Source organism: Meles meles, chromosome 10, assembly GCF_922984935.1.
Source record: "Meles meles chromosome 10, mMelMel3.1 paternal haplotype, whole genome shotgun sequence".
NCBI classification, from domain to species: domain Eukaryota; kingdom Metazoa; phylum Chordata; class Mammalia; order Carnivora; family Mustelidae; genus Meles; species Meles meles.
Window position 1 is genome coordinate 89,058,984 of NC_060075.1, and position 22,304 is coordinate 89,081,287.

General features: G+C 36.5%; 1 protein-coding gene across 6 annotated transcripts in view; it reads left to right on the top strand.

Moving 5' to 3' along the window:
• Nucleotides 1-22,304, top strand: part of KMT2E (lysine methyltransferase 2E (inactive)) — a 99,516-nt gene that overhangs the window by 17,769 nt on the left and 59,443 nt on the right. For 3 of the 6 annotated variants that reach the window (XM_046021589.1, XM_046021588.1, XM_046021584.1), the window contains exon 2: nt 7,283-7,467. In XM_046021589.1, coding sequence (XP_045877545.1) covers nt 7,397-7,467 — 71 coding nt within the window. In that variant the 5' untranslated portion in view covers nt 7,283-7,396. Of the gene's footprint in view, nt 1-201; nt 245-4,117; nt 4,191-7,282; nt 7,468-22,304 lie in introns of all 6 variants that reach the window. The other 3 variants (XM_046021585.1, XM_046021587.1, XM_046021586.1) reach the window with 3 other exon arrangements.

Consider the following 22,304-nt stretch of genomic DNA (forward strand, 5'->3'; position numbering starts at 1 on the left):
TTTCTCATTTGATAGGTTATCCCATAGGACATGCAGCCTCAGACTTTTCCTTTAAATCTGTAGTACATGTCTCTCCTTTCCTTTGGTTAACTTCCCTGATTCTGTTTTCTCTTAATATCTCAATCACCAACTCCATGAGCACTGCTGGGAGCACAGTTAAAAAATCACTAATGTGGATAGCAACTTTTTTTTTTTTTACAGAAGGAAGTTGTACCCATGAAGTATGTGGTATTATGCTTTACAGGTATGATGCTTCACATATGTGATGCTTTACATTGAAGTATGTGGTATTACTGCTTTTGTTTGTAAAAGTAAGCTATTAAGGAATTTGGGAAGGTGATTATTCTTTGAAGATTTTTTTTTCTTTTGCACTTGTATTGTGAGCAGTAAATTCTAAGATATGTAGTTGTGGGCCATATTCCAAGTAGAAAATGGCAATAGATAACTGTTTTAGCAGGAAATAGCTTTTGTTAGTAATATTCTCAGGTATGAGTATAGACTAACTCATTCTAAGAGCAGTTTTGTGTGTATGGGAAACAAATTGTATTTTTATACCTAGAGACAGTCTAACCTGTCAAATCTTACCAGTCACTGAATTGCTTTTTATTTTATTTTTAAAAATATTTATGAGAGAGAGAGAGAGCACAAGTAGGGAGCCTGATGTGGGGCTCGATCCCAGGACCCTGGGATCATGACCTGAGCCGAAGGCAGATGCTGAATTGCTGCCTTAAAAGGCCACATTTTATACTGTAGTTTAGTGATCTCCAACACTTTGGGAGATAACAAATACTCCTCAAAAAAGCAATTGATAGTAATGAATTAATTTTTTTAGCTTATAGGTGCTTTGGGGTTGGGAAGGAGGAATGTACCAGTGTTCAGAAGTTTTCCAGAAACCCAGTAGAAAGAATGGTACCCCATTTTTTAATGCCAGACAAATAGTTCACTGTATTGTATTCATACATGTATTTTAAGAATTAATGGACTTCATTTTTTAGAGTAAGTTTAGGTTCACTTCAAAACTGAGAGGAAAGTATAGATTTCCCACATGCCTCCTCCTGACCCAAGTACAACCTTGCTCATTTTCAGTGTTCTCATTATGGTATATTTGTTACATTGGATGAACTAGCAGTGAAACATCCTTATCAACCAGAGTGTATAGTTCATATTACAGCTCACTCTTTGTCTTCGTGTTTTTTTTTAAAAGGTTGTTCTTAATACTTTAATACCCTTTTTTCAAGTTTATTTATTTATTTGATTAGTAATCTCTGTACCCAGCATGGGGCTCAAGCCCACGATCCTGAAATCAGGAATTGCATGCTCTTCTTACTGAGCCAGCCAGGCACGCTGGTCAGAAATTCTTTTTTTTTTTAAAGATTTTTATTTATTTATTGGACAGAGAGAGATCACAAGTAGGCAGAGAGACAGGCAGAGAGAGTGAGAGGGAGGCAGGCTCCCTGCCGAGGAGAGAGCCCGACGCGGGACTCGATCCCAGGACCCTGAGATCATGACCCGAGCCGAAAGCAGCGGCTCAAACCACTGAGCCACCCAGGCATCCTGGTCAGAAATTCTTAATAGTTGACTTGACTTTTCCAAGTATAATAGTTGAGAATTGTTCTCCAGTACTCATTCTTAAGGACTTTTACTAAATATTTAGTTTCCAGAAATTTTATCTGATCATTATAGCTAATACTGAGTGCCACACACAGTCTTTGAAACAATTCAGAAATATATGTTCTGTGATTATTCCTGTTCACAGATGAAGCACTAAGGCTTAGAGAGAATAAGTAACCATTATTAGTAAGTGTGACTGTGAATGAATGAAAATGTGAATGTGAAAGAATGTGAAAGCTGAAGCATTGCTATTTTGACATTGAGTTTAGTTAGTAATGGGATTGTATTAAATATGATACAGTGAAACACTGTGAGACTTTTACAGAACCAGAAGATACACTTTCTGAACATTGAATTTTATATTATAGGTTCCATTTTTCACATAGGTCCACCAGCGTTAACCCTGGCACAAGAATACAGATTTTCTTAGAAATTTGATTTGCTACAAAAGGATTATAATGTAGGTTGGTGAGATTGTTTCTAGGAACCAAGTGGTGGTTTAAATGGGATTCAAGTTAAAAGTTAACTGGTTAGATAGGTGGTCTTTACTTAACAAATAGTTTTATATAAAGAATTGAGTTATACTTGTATATTAGTGATCTCAAATTTGTATATTGTAAATTACTTGTATATTAGTAATCTCAAATTTGAAGCACAAGTTTGTTCCTGAAAATAGAGAATTTGAATATTCTTTTTTTTTTTTTTTAATTTTTTTTTTAATTTATTTGACAGAGAGAAATCTCAACTAGGCAGAGAGGCAGGCAGAGAGAGAGGAGGAAGCAGGCTCCCCACGGAGCAGAGAGCCCGATGCGGGGCTCGATCCCAGGACCCTGGGATCATGACCTGAGCTGAAGGCAGAGGCTTTAACCCACTGAGCCACCCAGGCGCCCCGAGAATTTGAATATTCTTTGATGATGTCCTTTGCACTATCCCTGAAACATCTTAAATCCAAATTTTAGACTTGGAGCCATGGGTCTCCTCTTTTGTAGTATTTTAGTGTGTTGTTGTAGAATGCATGTAGGTTGAGTAAGTAGATCAAGTTTGGGGGAGGAGCAAGGTGGGTTTCATTACTGTTCTTTCAGTGTGCTGGAATAAATGTAGTCCAGATGTCCTAGAGTGCAACACTTATGTATTTATTTAATTTCTCCTCTTTTTGAGAAAGGCAGTTGTCAATTTTTCCCTCTTAATTGTAAACAACAGTCATCTAGCAAATTTTAATTTCAGGCAAACTAATGTGTAGGTTCTGGAATCAGATTGCTAGCCTTCCAGCCTTGATTCTCCTATTTATTAGCTATAGAACTTTACACAAGTTTAATCTCTCCACCTTCTCTGTAAAAGGGGTAATAAATGTACCCCCACCATAGGTTTGTGATGATTAAGCATTGTAAGCACTCAGTATTTGTTATTGCTGTCAGAACCTCTATTTGGGGAGATTTGAGTGTTAGGTAAGTGCTTTATAGAGCACTGTCTGATAATATTAACCCAGTTGAAGAAGTAATTCATTCTGTTGACAGTTATTTTTTGTTGCTTTTTGGAATGTGATACTCAGTGTTTAGATTATCAGGAGTAATCTCTTTAATATACTTGTGATTGTACGGTTTAAACTGTAAGATCATCATCCTAACCTACCTCCATTTATAGTTCAAGTCCAGAGTAGTGAAATGACTTGTCCAGAGTTTCATAGGTAATACTTGGTAATAGATCTTGATCAACCAGTATTTTTTTTTTTTATTATACCTTAGCTAATTGCTACAGAGGAAAGAAATCTTATATTCATAGTGAGGGCAGTTTAATTTCTAAATTTTAAGGAAATCTTATGTATGTGGTCCCTCACAATTTCTTTCAAGTTTCTTTATTTCATTTTCATTAGTAATTTAGCCAAAAATTCACCAGCTTATTAGTGATACATGTTCAAAACACAAACACTGATTTAATTCTAATATTTTTTGAACCGTGTATAAGGTACTTATAAGGGACAGAAAGATAATACATGACTTTTCAAAGAGATTTTGTTAAATTGAGCACTTTTATTCACAATTTTAGAAAAAAAAATTTCCTCATATTTTCATCCTTCTGCATTTGGGTACGATATTCATCTTTTCAGTGGTATTTTTTGCTTTCTGAACATGGTCTTAAAAGCAGCCTCAGCCTTCCAGTTTTTCTGATAGACTGTTTTGTAAATGCTTTTCCTAACTTTTCATCTTGTTTTTCCTACTTTAGAGTTTTGGTATTGTTGCCTTTGCTTTGCTAAATCTGTATTTAATACTGTATTTTCTCAGTTTCTGACCAGTTTGATTTGGTATTTAGCTTTAATTGTTGCCTTTATTGTGTTCACACTCATTTGTATAAAGAAGTAAAGAATAAATTATTATTATTACTTTTTTAAGAATTAGCTTCTGTCTTTGTGTGAGTCCCTTTGGTTTCAGGTGCCATATTAGACAGACGTACCTATAATTTTATGCCATTTAAAAACAGCTCAATACTCCTGTGTTCACTTGGTTTCTAGGTCTATTCTGGATAGCAGGTTTTGTGAAGACATTTATTCTTTCTTGGACCTCAGATTTGCCAGACATCTCATGGTATTTCCTTTTACATTATTTCTTTAATGGCTGCCATTTATTCTCAATGTGCTTTATATATATTTTACTTGACAGTTGGAAAATCAGTTTCTTGATTCGCATATAAGCTGTGAAAGCTTTGTGGTAATTGTTTGGATTGTGTTGAATTGTTGAATTTCCTCTAGTTGTGCGTGTGTTACAAGCTCACACCTTTTCTGCTTACTACTTTGGCTTTCCCTTCTTATTTTTAAAGATGCAATGATTTGATGCTAATGAATTTATAATTTTATTAAGTATCAACTATATTCTTAAACAGTGTGATTTTTCTGGCTAGGGTTTTTGATATTAATGAATACCGTGAAATATTTGCCATATTATGGTCTCAGATGAGACCTCTTGGCTTCTGACCTTTTGTGAATAAATTACTGAGATTTTCCCTGTTAAGTCAAATTCAGTCTGTGGTTCTGTTTCAGTTGGGATGATGATGTGTCTATCCTGGGGATAAGCGTTTGTGTTTTTAGAGTGATGTATTTGTGGAGAAGGTGTCATGTAGTTGCTGTTATAGCACTTAATTCTAGAGGTTGGCAACTCATTTGGCTAATGAGGCCAGGGCTGCAGTTTCATCTTAGGTGCTCTAATTCATTCAACAGTCCCTTAATAGAGTGTTATGCTGCAGGCATTGTGCAGCGTTTGAGAGATAGGCCGTAATCACACAGACACAAGCTATTGGCTGAAATAGGCTCATGGCAAGCTCTTCATTGCTGTTTAAAAATAGTTCAAATGCAGTGTTTATTGAGTGTATATTTTATAAAAATAGAGCATACTATTGAAAACATACTCAAGTAGATTCTTTAGGTTGGACATATTACTCAGTTACCTAAAGGAATACATAACAGTTTGATTTCTGCTTTCTTGCTTCTGCCTCTGATTAAAACAAACAAAAAAATGGCACTACTAAATATTTAACAACATACACCTAAAATGTAAGACTTCTTATGAGTCTAATGTAAAGATAAGCTGAGCTGAAAAAAACATCTACCAAGTAGATTCTACCAACAAGGAAGAGAATTTTTTTTTTCTTTTTTCTTTTTCCATTTTATTTATTTTTTCAGCGTAACAGTATTCATTCTTTTTGCACAACACCCAGTGCTCCATGCAAAACGTGCCCTCCCCATTACCCACCACCTGTTCCCCCAACCTCCCACCCCTGACCCTTCCAAACCCTCAGGTTGCCCCAACCTCCCACCCCTGACCCTTCAAAACCCTTGTTTTTCAGAGTCCATAGTCTCTTATGGTTCGAGAATTTTTTTTTTTTTTTTAAGATTGTAGTTGTTACCTGTTGTTAGGGCCATGTCTTCAGCATTTAAAAGAAATACACAATGAGGCACCATTTGAATGAACAAACTTACTGTTTGGTATTACTTGCATTTTGTTAATTAGAAATTTTGTAGCTTTATGTGGCTTTCATGAAGTAACTCTAATATGGTCAGGTGTAGAAAAGAAGGTGGGGTAGCTTTTCATTTTTCCTTTTTCTCATTCTGCTTTAATTATTTTTAGAGGATGATTTTAATTTGATGGAGCAAACTATAAAAACATGGCAAGTTGAAAACTGTAATTACTTTAGTTTCAAAAGCTATTAGAAGATTCACTTTAAATGAAGTCTAGAAAGCTTTTCCATGAAAGAAGAGCAACTCTTCTTACGTGACTGCCACATGTTGATTGCCAAAAAAGTGCAGTGCTGTGTACAAAAATGATTTGCATTCATTATTTCATTTTCTTCTCAGAAACCCTATGAGGATAAATTCCCATTTTATGAACAAGGAACCTGAGGCTTTGGTTAAATAGCTTGCCTGGCTCACACATCTGGTGAGCATTAGAGATATGTCCAGTGCTTCTGTTTTTAACTTTTAGGTGCAAAAGCCTGTTATTGTATATTTTTATTGTAATATCTTAAAATCTAGTAGGTCTCCCCCAGTTATACATGGTTTAAAAATAGAGACTAGTTTTCTTGGAGAATTCAAACCACTGTTACTACTTTATTCCCTATTTTGGTATTTGCTCTGATAAGGTATGAGCTCACAATCTGCATTATTTGAGAAATAGGAATTAACCTGAGTTAGGTATTCTCGAGGTTACTTGTAAAAATTTAAAAAATTAAAAATAAATATAAGAATTGCTGTTTGAAGAAAGCTTGCTCTTCAGTATTTCAGGTATAACATGGCAAAAAATGATTTTGACTGTTGCTCTTTTCCTGTTTATAGGATTATCTTTCTGTTTTGTTCCTGAGTTGTACTATTTTATTACTTGAAAGATTTTGAGTAGATATTTCACAAAAGTACCATGTACAAATGTTACGCAGTGAATTAGATTAGAAGCATTGATGTTAAAGCTAAATATATTTTATTACTTGGTAAATGTGTTTATAAACATTGAAGTCTATTAGTTTTCTTAACTAAGTGCCTGTATTAGGGAACGTGAGTTCTAGGGAGTTGATACTAACTGAAGAAATGGAGAACTCCCTCAGTAGACCTATATTGTAGTATAGAAAATGATAACCACTTTAAAGCAGTGGGTTTTATTACAAATAAAATAGCTTTGCTTTTAACATATATAAACAATAGAGTGGAATTGGTTCAAATCCTGGGTTTATTTCTTCAACTGAGCAGCCTTGTTTAAGTTTTTTCATCTTTCTTGGTTTTGTGATCCTCAGTGTAAGGATTATATAGATCATCCATCTAAAAGCTTAATATGATGCTCAGTCCATAGTAAGTACTCAATATTTGTTAGTTTAGATCACTTTCTGAACCGGAAAACTTGTTTTGGATACTAGTGCTGCAAGAAATTCCATTTTATCTTTCAAAATGAGTAATATTTGTTGGTTCTTCACTAAGCAGTACACCTTAGTTAATCTTTCTTTTGGTATTTTAAATTCATTCCCAAAGGGAGATTTTGATTTAGAAACTCTTCAGTCTCCCTGACAAATTCCAGTATATATGGATATTTTAATGAAGAATGCTTTCTTCATGTTTTTTACTTACTGTTTTTATAGTATGACTGTGTTAGGAATATGAAGGTGATTTTTAACTTTTTGTTCCCCTTCTTTTTTTAAACAGGGTTTGTGGATGCACTTAGATGTTTGCAATGAGCACTGTGGCTGGCATGCCCCAGTGTTTTGGATACCAATGCATAGGACTCCATAGTAATCGAATTTACCAGAGGCGAACGTCATGAGCATAGTGATCCCTTTGGGGGTTGATACAGCAGAAACATCATACTTGGAAATGGCTGCAGGCTCAGAGTAAGTATTTAAATTAAAAGTATTTTGGATAGGAAAGGCAAAATACTTTATACGGTTATTTTAGCACAACCAAGCAGTGGTCGATTTGCATTTATATTTTTTCTCATTTTAGATTCTTGTTGAAAACAAAATATCAGAAGGTTAAAATTCCTTTAACTAAGTTACTTTTTAAAACAATTCTTCAGCCGAATGCTGTATCTTTTCTAATTCTTTTGTCTTTTCTGTCTGCTGTCAACCTCAAGAATCAAGATATAATGGGCGCCTGGGTGGCTCACTTCATTTTGGCATCCACCTCGATCTCAGCTCAGGTCTCGATCTCAGGGTCGTTGGTTCAAGATTACTATTGTTTTTTTATATTGTAAGATTTGTCGTGTTTATATTGGAAAAGTAATTTGGTTTTAAATTTGAATGTTTGGAAAAAATGTGAATATTTGAAAATACTGTAGGATCCACTTAAATGTGGAATTTGCTTTTTTTTTAAGTTGAGTTGAAAAAAATTCAAGCCATTTTTAAATAAGAGAAAGGGATTATTTTCTGCTGTATGATTATTTTGATAACCTTGGCTTTTATGAGAGCCGTTTCTGATGAATTCAGTGAAAGGTTCTTACCTTGACTCCAGACTATTCGGTCTAGGCAGTTGTGCATACAGATTTCATTATATTTTGTTTTAAATGACCAGCCACTTTAATACTAGGTTATATTGGCTGTGAGGATTAATTGATTGTTTTTGGAAATTGCAAGGGATTCAAGTAGCAGTGTTTGACGGATAGAAAGATGCATATGTTTGTTCTCTGTTTCAGTGAATAGATATATTGTGTCTAATGGGACTCTGACCAGAAAGCTGATCTTAATAGAATTTAAGTTTGAAAAGATATAAGAAAGATAAAAGATAAAAGACATAAGAGGATAAAAATGCTATTTATTCTCCTTTTGCTGTCATTTCATGTGATCTGAAGTGTTTCACCACTTCCGTTTGTGCCATTGGGAAAACTCCAGAGATGCTCTCTATTGTTTCAATAAGATATTATACAGTCTGTGTAACTGTATGATTGTTGTAATACAGTTTTTAAAAGCCATTATGTTTTTTGCACTATGTATAAATTATTTTTGTCATAAAGTAATAGATTCCTAATGGGGCACTCTGTGACAGTTGCTTTGCCATTCTGCTCAGATAGGGATACTGTTGGAAGGAAAGATCCTGGAAGCAGTGCTTGGGAAACAAAGGGTTCTGAGTCTAAAGTACTGGTTCTTCTTCTTCTTTTTTTTTTTTTCAAAGATTTTCTTTATTACTTATTTGACAGAGATCACAAGTAGGCAGAGAGGCAGGCAGAGAGAGAGAGAGAGAGGCGAGGAAGCAGGCTCCCCGCTGAGCGGAGAGCCTGATGTGGGGGGCTCAATCCCAGGACCCTGGGATCACGACCAGAGCCGAAGGCAGAGGCTTTAACCCACTGAGCCACCCATGCGCCCCAGTACTGGTTCTTCTTAATATGAATTATCTGGTAGATGCAAATCCATATCTGATAATACTTACAGGCACTTATTTGTAAAGATTCTATGCTTCCTAAATAGAATCACCTTTAAAGTTCTTTTAAAAAATAGTCTTTTAAGCAATTACTATAAGGTGTAATTTCTGAAATTTATATACAGGATAGGAATTTGTCTAGTAATACAGTATGAGATGCATCTGTGCTTTGTTGGCATGTCTAGTATTTCCACTTGAAAATAATTCACAGAGTGGAAGTCATTATACAGTTAAAAGGGAATGAATAATATAGTGAAAGAGGGCAGTGTAGGAACAGCTTCCTGTTTTTTTTTTTTTATTAAATGTAGTTATTAGAATACTTAGTATGATTTATATTATGGAGCCAAATCTTTTTGGGTACAAATATGGCCATTTTTATTATGGGAAAATGATCAATTTGTAAGTAATTACAGAATGACTGTCTCTATTTTAGGAAATTATTTTTTTTTTTCTATTCCACATACAGGTATATGTTGCTTGGGCATAGCTTCCCCTACTCAGTGGGCACAGAAAGTATAGCTAGTGCCAATGTTTATTATGGGACAACCATCAGAATTTTTCTGGTTTAATTTTCAAGCTTTTAAATTCCCCCCCCCCTTTTTTTTTTAAGATTTTATTTATTTGACAGAAATCACAAGAGAGGCAGGCAGAGAGAGAGGAAGGGAAGCAGGCTCTCCGCTGAGCAGAGAGCCCAATGCGGGACTCGATCCCAGGACCCTGAGATCATGACCTGAGCCAAAGGCAGTGGCTTAACCCACTGAGCCACCCAGGCGCCCCTTAAATTCCCTTTTTTAATATAAAACCTGGAAGCTTAAAAAGAGCCTTAAATAATATTTTCCCTGCTTCCCACAGAAATGAAGCTTTTAGAGTTGTTTTTATAAGAAATTTAATGCGATGCTTTCTTTTTATTTCAAATACATAAAAGTTGGAGTGGGGGAGTGGGAGAGGGAGAAGCAGGCTTCCCGCGGAACAGGGAGCCCGACATGGGAAGTATCGATGCAGGGCTCTGTCCCAGGAGCTGGGATCATGACCTGAGCCAAAAGCAGACGCTTAATGACTGAGGCCTTCAGGCACCCCTAGCCTAAGTATTTTTTTAAAGTAGTTATAAACATTCCACAGTCAAATGTAATTGAAGATGTTTTATTTAAAAATTACTTTTTACTATACATAGCATTGGTAAAAACCAACACCTAGATCTTGATGAATAGAATTGGATTTGGAGCCAAATGCTACAGGGGAGACTCTTAAGATACCTTAAAAATTGCTTATTAACTCTTTAGATCTTAGCAGCAGGTTTTTACCTGCATTGTGTTCTTAGATTTGAAAAGTACCCATCACAACATACAGGTTAATAAAATGACTCACTGATTTCCTCCCTAATGTCTTGTGCGATCCCGGGTACAATAAAAAATGTGGAAAGATAATAATATATTTAAAGGGAAAATTGAGCTAAGTGTAAATGCAGTTTTTAAAAACTTGATTAGCAAAATGACCATAATTGGAATAAACAAGAGATTGCCTTTATTATCAGGAAGTGCCATCTGCAAAGTTTTTTTGATTTAGGCTTAAACTAGAAGTGGATTTCTTCTAACATAATTTCATAGGGTAACACTAGTAATCCAAAAGAAAGCACATTTTGGATCATCACTTAAAGCATCAACTGTGTGGTAAGTGTTTTACAAGAGGCTCAGGTTACAAAGGTAAAGTGTAAACTTCATCCTTACTCTTAAAGAAAGTATAAGCAGTTGGAAGTCAGAAATCTAGATAAGAGCTGTGCAATAAGAAGTACACAGAGTCATTTTTTCAATTTTTTTTAAAAAATTTTTTCCTAGTGTCCATATTATAAAAAGGTTTATAAAAAGTTGAAATTAGTTATGTATTTTATTTAACAAAGCGTGTCCAGAGTATTAACATTTTAACATAAAATCAGTATAAAAATGTGAATGAGAAATTTCATGTCTTTTTCTCCACACTAAAAATATTTAAGATCTGGTATATATTTTATACCTTCAGCACCTCTTAATTCAAACTAGCCACATTTCAAGTGTTCACTGTATGTCTAGTGGCTACTGTATTGGATAAAGAAACTCTAGACTAGACAACAAAGTGGAACATCAGGAAAGAAGGACATAGTGAAGCCTAGGCTGTAGGCTAGTTAATGAAAGTTGTAAAAGTGAGATCTAAGGATCTCTCTTACTGAGTGAGAAAGGTAAAGATAGAGCTATGAGGTAGATATTGTCATTCTCAATTTATAGATGAGGAAACTGAAGTCACAGAGGAGAAAAGTGGCAGAGGCAGAACTCACTGTGTTCATTTTAGGCCTTTTCTGTAATATAGCTCCTTTACTAATATTAGAATATTTATGTAATAATTGTTTTGACATGTGGTTCATGTATATAGTAGCTTCATTTCTAGCAGTAGTAAATTCAGGGTAATAAATGACTGTGCATATAATAACAAAGGTATTCTCAGGTCCTTGCTCAAGGATAAGGGAAGTAAAAGAAAACCTAGACTCCATTATCATTAGACAGGAAAGATGAGCCAGAATTCAGCTGTTTATTAGAATTGTATGTTTTTTATCCCAATGGAGAGAGCTTACCTCCTCTCTTTCTTTTTACCTCTTCTACCCCTGGTATTCCAACTATCTGAATTCCTAAATTGGTTAAATAAACAAACAAAAAGATGGGAAGTCCTTCTGGGGCTGGAAAGTGGGAAGATGTGTGAATGGGGATGTTAAATTTCTTCTTTCCTAGCCTTTTTAAAAAAGAAAAGCCAAACTACTTTTCTCTGTCAGCAACTGGGAGTAAGATTGCCAACATTGTATTCCTTTTAATATTACTATTACTATTTTGGTACCACTAGAAATCATTAAAATGAGCTCTTAATTATGGGTACTTTCAGATGAGGTAGACAGATTACTAAATGTGACATGTAGGTTAGAGATGAATTATTTTGCAGGAGGGCTCCTTTTCCTGTACCTGGCAACACAGTAAATACTCAGTTGTTAACTAACAGTATGAAAAGGAGATATCTAGATTTTCAGTTTTGTTCGGCCACTGTCCTACTAGTGAGACCTTAAACATGACACCTAATTATTGTAGACTCTCGTTATCTTACTTTGAAAAAGAGCGCTTGGATTGAGGTATTAATGTGACTCCTTTTGACTTGAAATTTACGAGGTTCCATACATTTTTACCTGTATTTGTTATAGCATGAGATACTAAGTTATTTCAGTGTCACTAGAGCCACCTGCTGACAGAGTTCATTACTTGTTGAAATGTTTAGGTGCTTTTAATCTGAATTTGTGTAATTGAAGATGCTAAAGTGTCTTGTGTCTAATGAAATGTTTTTAGTAGCATTTTACTTGTTCATTTTCACTGATGCTTAGCATTTTCACCTCTGATTTCTTTACACATAATCCACTATCAGGAAACTAATACTTTCTGTTGCTCTTAAAGTAAGTGTTGATTTGCTTATCCTAATTTGGAAGTGCTTTCACTTAAATGTGGTTTTGTTCTAACATTTAAAAGCCTGTTTTACAGCACTGTACTAGTATTGTTTAGAACTGTTCTTAGAATCATGCTGAATCATACTTAATCATAAACAATTTTTCTTCTAATTTTTTTCACTTGAGATAATTAATACAAAGCTCAGAACATTCATGGAGCTGTCTATAACACATGTATCCCAGCAAAAAGCCAAGTATTATTCCCATTTTGAAAAAAAAAAAAATGCAGCTAAAGGAGATGAACAGACTTCAGTAAGGCCACATAATGAATAAAAAGTAAAGGTAGGCTCGAACCCAGGGTTGCTTGACCACTTGGTCAGGAGAGCTAGGTTTTACTAACAGATGAGCTAAATGAAGTAAGATGCCACATGAAATAAACTGAGGGCAGTTGTCAAACCAGACCTCTCCATTTTAAAATGTTTCTTGGTGTGCTATTATAATGTGTGTGATTTTCACGTGGTATCTTTAAAAAATAATAGGTTATCGCAAGGATAAAAGAAATGGACAAGCTTTGATTACAAATCTGAAGGAGCATATTGAGAACTCATGGAGATCTTTTATACCTGTTACTATAGTGGTTAGGGAGTCAGTCATTCTATCCATATGCCATTACTGACACCCAGGTATGTGTTATTGAATATTTTAACATTAAAAAGAAAATTAGAGGTTTTACCTAAAACAGTGATATATAAACTCATTCAAATCAAACTATATTTTGAAGGTTTATACAAGGAAGAAATTAAATTTTTGTTGAGAAAGAAGAAAATCATAAAACTCCCAATTTTTGAGGAATCATAGCTTATTTATTCAAACACCCCCTTTTTTTGTTTGAGATTTTATTTATTTATTTGACAGAGTCAGAAGAAGGAGGGGAATGGCAGAGAGAAAGGGAGAAGCAGGTTCCCCGCTGATCAAGGAGCCCGATGCAGGGCTGGATCCCAGAACTCTGGGATCATGACCTGAGCTGAAGGCAGATGCTTAACTGACTGAGCCACCCAGGTGCCTTTCAATCACTGTTTTTTTGTTTTGTTTTGTTTTGTTTTTTTTACGATCTTTTTTTGTTTGAGAGAGAAAACACCGGGGTGTGGGAAGGAGCAGAAGGAGAGAGAGAGAGAGGCAGACTCCCCACTGATCAGGGATGAGCAGGGAGCCTGATGTGGGACTAGATCCCAGGGTCTTGGGATCATGACGAGCTGAAGGTGGATGTTTAACTGACTGAGTCACCCAGGTGCCCTTCAGTCACTTTTTTAAAAAGATTTTATTTGTTTATTTGAGAGAGAGAGTGTATATGCATGAGCGGGGTGGGGGGGGCGATGGAGAAAGAGAAGCAGACTTCCCCTTGAGTGGGATACCTGATGTGGGGGTCGATCCCAGGATCCCAAGATCATGACCTGAGCCAAAAGCAGATGCTTAACTGACTGAGCCATCCAGGTGCCCCTATTCAGTCATTCTAACCTGTTCTTTTTCTCTAAATGCCTCACTTAGTGATTGGTCCTTTTCTCTTTTTAGATCTTAAGTCCACTTTACCTAATTTAGTTAAATGCCTGCATCAAGAATGCATAATGTGCCTTGGATGATAATTTATGATGCCTTTTTGAAGAATAAGAATATTTTGGTCTAAATAAGATTTTTAATTTACAAAGTGGTTCCAGAAAAATGGGGCAGCATCATCAGGTAGATTACTGCAAACAAAATAATAGTAGTTCTGCCTTCTAAGTTTTTGACAATAATTTAGAACTTCAGTTAGCACATTTGGAAATAGCCTGTTTTCATTTTTACAAATGGAAATACTACATAAAGGAATAATTTTAATTTTAATGACCAAAAATATTCTCCATATTTGTGAAGTTTGATGTATGAAAATTAAAATGGCATAGATTCAGGATTACCAGAACTCAGGCTTTGTGTAACTCTATAAAGTGACACAAACGACCATTTTGTGTTATAATAATGAGGTAAAGCTGTTTACCTCATTAAGTCACTAATCCACAGGCATAAACAGCACATAAACAGTATGCCTATTTCACAGGCATACTGGGGACAATGCTGTTTAATGGGAAAAGTTCTAGAGCACATTCAGAGATCCAGGCTTTGGTATTTTCTTTGCTGTTTTAAAGCCACATGACTTGGAATTAAGAGTTCATCTTACAAATGTGGAAACTAAGACCCAGAGTAGTTCTGTGACATGTCCCAAGGGTACATAGTGACTTAGGCGTAGAGTTAGTGCTTGAATTGAGAGTGTTTTGTTTTGTTTTGTTTTTTAATATTTTATTTATTTATTTGACAGAGAGAGAGACACAGCGAGAGAGGGAATACAAGCAGGGGGCGTGGGAGAGGGAGAAGCAGGCTTCCCGCTGAGCTAGGAGCCCAATATGGGGCTCGATCCGAGGACGCTGGAATCATGACCTGAGCCGAAGGCAGAGGCTTATACCCACTGAGCCATGCAGGCACCCTGAATCTATAGAGTTTTTGCAGCTAGTATCAGTCATCTCCTGGTGGGTAAAGCTGGAGGGTAGACCATGTGATCTGCAGAATACTTTCTGGGACAGCAGAGATTCTTTCCCTAAACAGTTCCTGTCCCTTTGCACTGTGTCCCATACCAAGTAGGACTCAGCAACTGACCCATCATCCCTAGCTTCGATAATAGCACTGTCTGGGGTCCAAAAACTGCCCATTTCACTGTACCAATCTGGACTGAGTCGGAACAGATTGACTCCCAGCAGGCCCAGCCTAGAACAAGCCTCCTTGCAGTCTGAGGGAAAAGAAACTGTGCCCCAACACTCTCTTGGGGCCAGATGCAAACCAAGCCTACCACATCTTTGTTTTACCTCCTCCACTTACCAAGTCTTAGCAGCAGTATTTCACCTTTTCTCCAGGCCCCGAACATCACCCCAAGTAGGTCCTGGGAGTGGCTAATTCGGATTAAATCTTGACCCTCTGTCAGTATTATATGTGCCTCTTACTTTAATAATTCCATGGGCACTGTCTCCGTTGTAGGCCTGGTCATATGTTTGAATTCTTGCACTGATCTTCCACTTGGCTGTGCTACTGTCACATTGAGACAAATGCATAGTTTTCAGACTCATTGCTTGCTCTCTCAGGATTTGATACTGTGACTCTTAGTACTTTCATTTTTAATGAAACTACCTTTTTGTAGTTTGGGTCTTTTTATTGTAGAAAAATATAGCTAATATAAAATTGATCACTTTAGTAATTTTTAAGTATAGAATTCAGTGGCGTTAAGTACATTCACAGTGCTGTGCAGTCAGTCTCACATCTGTTCCCAAACTTTTTGATCATCCCCAACAGAAACTTTGCAATTATTACATACACAGACCTCTTTGTCCCCTCCAGGCCCAAGTGCTTGGCACCTCTATTTCACTCTCTCTCTCTTGCTCTCTCTCTGTCTCTTCTAGATACCTTAAATAAATAGAATCATAAAATATTTATCTTTTCTGTGTCTGGCTACTTAGCGTAATGTTTTCAGAGTTCGTGTTGTAGCAGATATCAGAATTACCCTCTTTATTATGGTTGAATAATATTCCACTGTATAGATGTACTGCATTTTGATGGAAACTAGGATGTTTCCCTCTTTTGGCTATTGTGAATAATGCTGCTATGAATATTGGCGTAAAGTATCTATTTGAGTCTTTGATTCAGTTATATGGGGGGGTGTATACTTAGGAGTGGAATTGCTAGGTCATAGTTAATTCTGTGTTTAACATTTTAAGAAACCACCAGCTGCTTTCATCTGGTTTTCTTTTTGTGCCTTAATCTTTTTTTTTTTTTAAAGGTTTCTTCTCCGTTTGTTAAATATTTACGCTTTCTAGGAGTCTTTAACTTAGAACCTAACCGTGTACCCTGTCCTGGAGGTTTCATCCACTTCTGTAGCTTTCACCATTTCCTACATGCTCATGACTTCAAATCATCCTTAGCCTAATTCTGTCTCATGAGCTCCACTCATAGAGCCCCCTGCATTCCTAGGTCTCTTAGGTGTCTGATGACTATAAAGTAGATGCGTGTCTCTGCAATGTGTGTGGTAGTGAATCCTTTTTCACTTCCCACATTATTTTGGAATTTAAAATTAAATTTAAAGCTGGAGTCAGCAGACTATTTCTTTAAAAGGCCAAAGAGTAAATATGTAAGATTTGGAACAGTATAGTTTCTGTTGAAACTACTCAATTGTATTGTCACTGGAAAGCTAGGCAGTATATGTATAAAGGAATGGACATAACTGGATTCTAGTAAAACTTTATTTACAAAACCAGGCTTTGGGCTGGCTTTGGCTCAGGGATCCTAGGTTGCTGTCTCCTTGTTTAGGGAAAGTGAATCTTGGGTACTCTTTCAAGTAAAGAGTATCATTCTTTCTGATTTCTTTGGCTTAAGCAGGTACTATTAGTTCTTTGGTATGACTCTGTTTTAATATAGGAACTTCCTGTTTATTAATAAATATTAAGAGTTTATACTATATCAGTCATGTTTCAGGTGAAGAAACACAGCTCCACATCTGAAGTCTGTCTATACTCAAATTTTGCTTTTCTTATAAAATGTCACTTTTAAAGATTTTATTTATTTATTTGATAGAGAGAGATCACAAGTAGATAGAGAGGTAGGCAGAGAGAGAGAGGGAAGCAGGCTCCCTGCCAAGCAGAGAGCCCGATGCGGGACTCGATCCCAGGACCCTGAGATCATGACCTGAGCCGAAGGCAGTGGCTTAACCCACTGAGCCACCCAGGCGCCCCAAAATGTCACTTTTAGTAGAGCCTTGTTCTACTTGCTGTCTGGATCTCATCCCCCCTCATCTTTTTCAGGATGTTTACACTTTACTCTCATCTGCTATCCCATATTTCCTGCATCTTCAGTTTCTTTCTAATTAGATCATTCCCATCTCATATAAATACCTTAAGAGTGCTACCCCTTTTTATTTCCTATTCCACTTTTCTGTTCCTCTTTATAGTAAACTCCTTGAAAGAGTTCACACTCAGCATCAGGCTACACAACACCTTTATAAATACCCAGGTTGTCAGAATAATTGGTAGTCTTCCATAATTTATACAGCTTTATCAGCATTTGATATAAATAACTGTTTCCTCCTACTAGAATGATTTAACCCTGTTGGTTTTTTGGGTGCCACACTTAGCTGGCCGTTCTTTCCCATTTTTTGCTTGATTTTCTTCCCTCAGATCTAACTCTGCTCCAGGCTCATCTTTTTCTTTAAATGACTCCACCTCTATCTAGTTGCTTAAGCCAAAACGCTAAGGCATTCTTCTGGGTTATACCTTTTTCCTTACCCATCATGTCTGATTCATTGATTAACTGATTAATCCTGTGTCTTCCTCCAAAATACACTTTGAATCAGTATACTTCTCTCCATTTCTACCATTGTCCTAGTCTAAGCCCTTTTCATCTCTTGTTTGGACACTACAAGTGTCTCTTTTGCTTTCCACAATTCATTGTTTCTGTAGAAGATAATGTAATTCTGAAGCATAAACAAATCTTAAATTTCTCCCACTTGAAAACCTTCCAATGATTTTTTTGTTTCACTTAAAATCCTAACTTCTTTTGGTACTGTAGGCCCTACTTTTCTAATCTCTACTCCATATTCTCCCCTTAACCTACTGTTACTCCCATGTTGGTATTATTTTCCTTGTTCTTTTGAACATTCTAAACTTGGTCCTGCCTTTGGACCTTTGTACTTGATGTTGCATCTGCCTTGAACATTTTTTTTTTTTTTTGCTCTTAGCATAGTCTTCGCTGAGCTCAAATACAGCTTTTCAGTGAGGCCTTTCCTCTGCACACTATCTAAAATAGTGCCTGAAAAACCTCTCTGAAAAAGTCTTGTTTTCTTTCATTATTTTTTCCTTATCTTTTTACTGAAATACAAGCTTCATGTATATAAACATCTGTTTTATTATTACCACAGGCCCTGGCATATGTTAAGTATTGAATCATGAATCATATTGGTCTCTTTGTTAACTCTGAAGCCTATTATATAGCACTGATTGTTGAATGTTCATATCTTAGCTAATTTTATTTCAGTTGTTTAGGAGAGACAGAACTAAAGCTAGAAATATTTTATAGCCTCTCCGTTGTAGGAAAAGATGTAAGGGGCTGTAGAATTGAACAAACTGTCTCCTGTGTATAAAGAAAACCTTACACAGGGGCGCCTGGGTGGCTCAGTGGATTGGGCCGCTGCTTTCGGCTCGGGTCGTGATCTCGGGGTCCTGGGATCGAGCCCTGCATCGGGCTCTCTGCTCTGCGGGGAGCCTGCTTCCTCCTCTCTCTCTGCCTGCCTCTCTGCCTACTTGTGATCTCTCTCTCTCTGTGTCAAATAAATAAATAAAAAAATCTTTAAAAAAAAAAAAAAGAAAACCTTACACAATTGGTGTGATTTCAGTGAGTTGAATGCTGTAGTTCTTTAAAGTAGCTGTTTTAGTTAGTACCTATTTCAGAAAGCTGGGAAATAATAAAAGGCATTAGGAAACTAGCAGCATTGAAATAGCAACTAGAGAGAGATTGAAGTTTACTGTATGCATTACCTGAGTGACTGTGTTCTGATGGTGATAGACTACATTAGACAGAATGTAGAAGAGGGATGATATAAAATTCTCCAGTATTAGAATTATAACAAGTGATGGTACTTTTTTTTTAAGTGATAACATTTTGACTAGGATACTTGAAATCATATTTTCTTTAACTGTTGAGGGATTAAGTGATGAAATTTCCCCAACCAGTTAAAAGTAGGAGTTTAAAATATAATTTCATCTTCTTAACTGTAGAGTCTTTGTAAAGCTCCCTTTTTGAAAGCTTGGTAGTAATGTGCTATAGATCAAAAATGGGCACTTGAATCTGATTTAATCTTTGTGCGGCTAACCAGCCAAATAAAGAGATGCTGTTATAAATAAAGCAACCATATAAAAGTCTTCTCTCAGAATATGGAACAGTCGGTTAAGGGGAAAAGTAGATGCAAAGAAGTTTGGCATGACATGTAATAATTAGAAATTAAGTGGATGAAAAGATAATTTAAGGCATATTTGGCAAATGATACCAAGTTTGGTAAGGTTTTAAAAACATAAAGCTACTAGAGAATTAATGGGACTTTCTGTTGATAATGTAATTGACAGATTAAGAGATTACTAAGAGTTGTCTTTTAGTAATAAAATATTTGAAAGTCTTTTATTTCCACATTGTCATTGAAAGTAACTAAATAGGGCGCCTGGGTGGCTCAGTGGGTTAAGCCGCTGCCTTCGGCTCAGGTCATGATCTCAGGGTCCTGGGATCGAGCCCCGCATCGGGCTCTCTGCTCAGCAGGGAGCCTGCTTCCCTCTCTCTCTCTCTCTCTCTCTCTACTTGTGATCTCTCTCTGTCAAATAAATAAAATCTTTAAAAAAAAAAAAAGAAAGTAACTAAATATCACATGAATCTTATAGTGGTTAATGTGCCCAGTGTATGTAATAACTGATTGTAGGTTAATCACCAAGGTGGGTTGGTTCCATACTTAATTGAAGAAACTCATTTGTAGAAATTATTGCTTGTAATAGCAAGTTACATATTTTATTATCCCTTTCTTAAATAAAAAAGTTTACTGATTTGGACTGTGGGCACCATTTGCTCATGAAGATTACTTTGAAACTATAGACAGGGTATTCATTTTCAGTGAAGCAAAGAACGGCAAAGGTTAACTTATTTGTAAGTGAGGTTGGAGAAGTAGACTTTTAACATGCTCTGATCAGGATCAGGGCTTTTTCTTGAACCTACTGAATCTGGGAGAATTGCATACCTATTACTCAACCTTGCATTTGGAACCCTTAGCTTTATTTTGAAATGCTGCTACTCTGATCACATTGTTACCTTCCTTGGTGGAGAAACAAATCATTAGTGGCTCTGTACAGTTTTTCAGAATAAAGATATTCCTTAGCTAGATACCCAAGGGTGGTTTTTGAACTTGTGCTTGATTAACTTATTTGCCCTCATCTCTTGGCCTCTTCTACATGACTCCATCTGCTCTGAATTGTAGCAATTCTAGCCCCACCTTTGCTAAGCAGGGAGTCTGCTTGTCCCTCTGCCCTTCCCCTGGCCTGTGCTTGGCGTGTGTGCGCGCATGCGCACGCGCTCTCTCTTTCTCTCCCCCACCCCCGTTTTTCTCCCAAACACATAAATAAACAAACTTTAAAAAATCCAGGGTTTTAGTAGTTCCAGGTGTATAATACAATGATTCATCAATTTTATACATTACTCAGTGCTCATCACAATAGTGTATTCTTAATCTCCTTTTTCTTTTTCACCAATCCACCACCCCTCTAGCAAGCGCCAGTTTGTTCTTTGTACAGTTTTAAGAGTTTTTTGTTTTTCTCTTTTTTCTTTGTTCTTTGTTTTGTTTCTTAAATTCCACATGAGTGTAATCATACAGTATTTGTCTTTTTCTGACTTTACTTAGCATTATACCCTCTATATCCATCCATATTGTTACAGATGGCAAGATGCCATTCATTTTTATGGCCGAGTAACATTCCTCTGTGTGTGGTGTGTGTGTGTGTGTGTGTACATGCCTTCTTCATCCATTCATCTGCTGATGGACACTTGGGTTGGCTCTGTACGTTGGCTATTGTCAGTAATGCTGCAGTAAACATAGGGGCGCATATATGTTTTTGAATTAGTGTTTTCATTATCTTTGGGTATCCAGTAGTGGAATTGCTAGATCATATGGTAATTCTATTCTTAATTTTTTGAGGATCCACCATACTGTTTTCTACAGTGACTGCCCCAGGTTGTGTTCTTATCAACAGTACATGAGTGTTCCTTTTTCTCCACATCTTTGCCAACACTTGTCATTTCTTGTCTTTTTGATTTAAGCCATTCTGATGGGCGTAAGGTGATACCTCATTGTGGTTTTGATGTGTATTTCTCTCATGATTAGTAACGTTGAGCATCTTTCCACGTGTCTTTTAGCCATCTGTATATCTTTGGAAAAATGTTATTCAGGTCCTCTGCCTGAATTGGATTATTTGGGGTGTTTTGGTGTTGAGGTATATAAGCAACTGTTTCTAATCTGTGCTTCCTGAACTTCAGTGAACATGAGAATGAAGGTGCTTATTAGGGGCACCTGGGTGGCTTAGTGGGTTAAGCCTCTGCCTTCAGCTCAGGTCGTGATCTCAGGGTCCTGGGATCAAGCCCCGCATCAGGCTCTCTGCTCAGCAGGGAGCCTGCCTCCCCCTCTTTGTCTGCCTGCTGCTCTGCCTGCTTGTGATCTCTGTCAAATAAATAAATAAAATCTAAAAAAAAAAAAGAGTGTTTTTAAGTTGTATATTTCTGAGCCTGACCTTTAAGAAAATTTTATTTATTTGGTTAAGTGGAGTTGTAAAAAAATTATGACATGCATTACATGTGATTGTGGTACTGGTGTTCTGTCAGTCATGCTTAGAGAAACATGCTTAAACATGTCTTGACTGCATGTGTGCTTTCTGTGTGGAATACCTTCTCCATCTCTCTCACCTTTCTCTTTCTTGGGCTTGTTAACTTTTCATTCCTTACAGTTTGGTAAATACGATTACTATTGTGAAGAGCCCCTTGCATACCTCTGATGACACTACTATAATCACTGATATACTTGTCTTCCCCGTACATCAGTTTCTTGAGAAGGACCACTTCTTTCCCTTCTTTATTTCTTAACTTCTAGCATCTCAGTGTCTTCTACTTACAGATGTGTGCTAAAATGTTTATTGAGTGAATTAAAACTATATTATAAGTTCCTTGAAGACAGGGACAGTGTCTTACCTTTCATAGTGCCTGGCAAGCAGCAGACCCTCA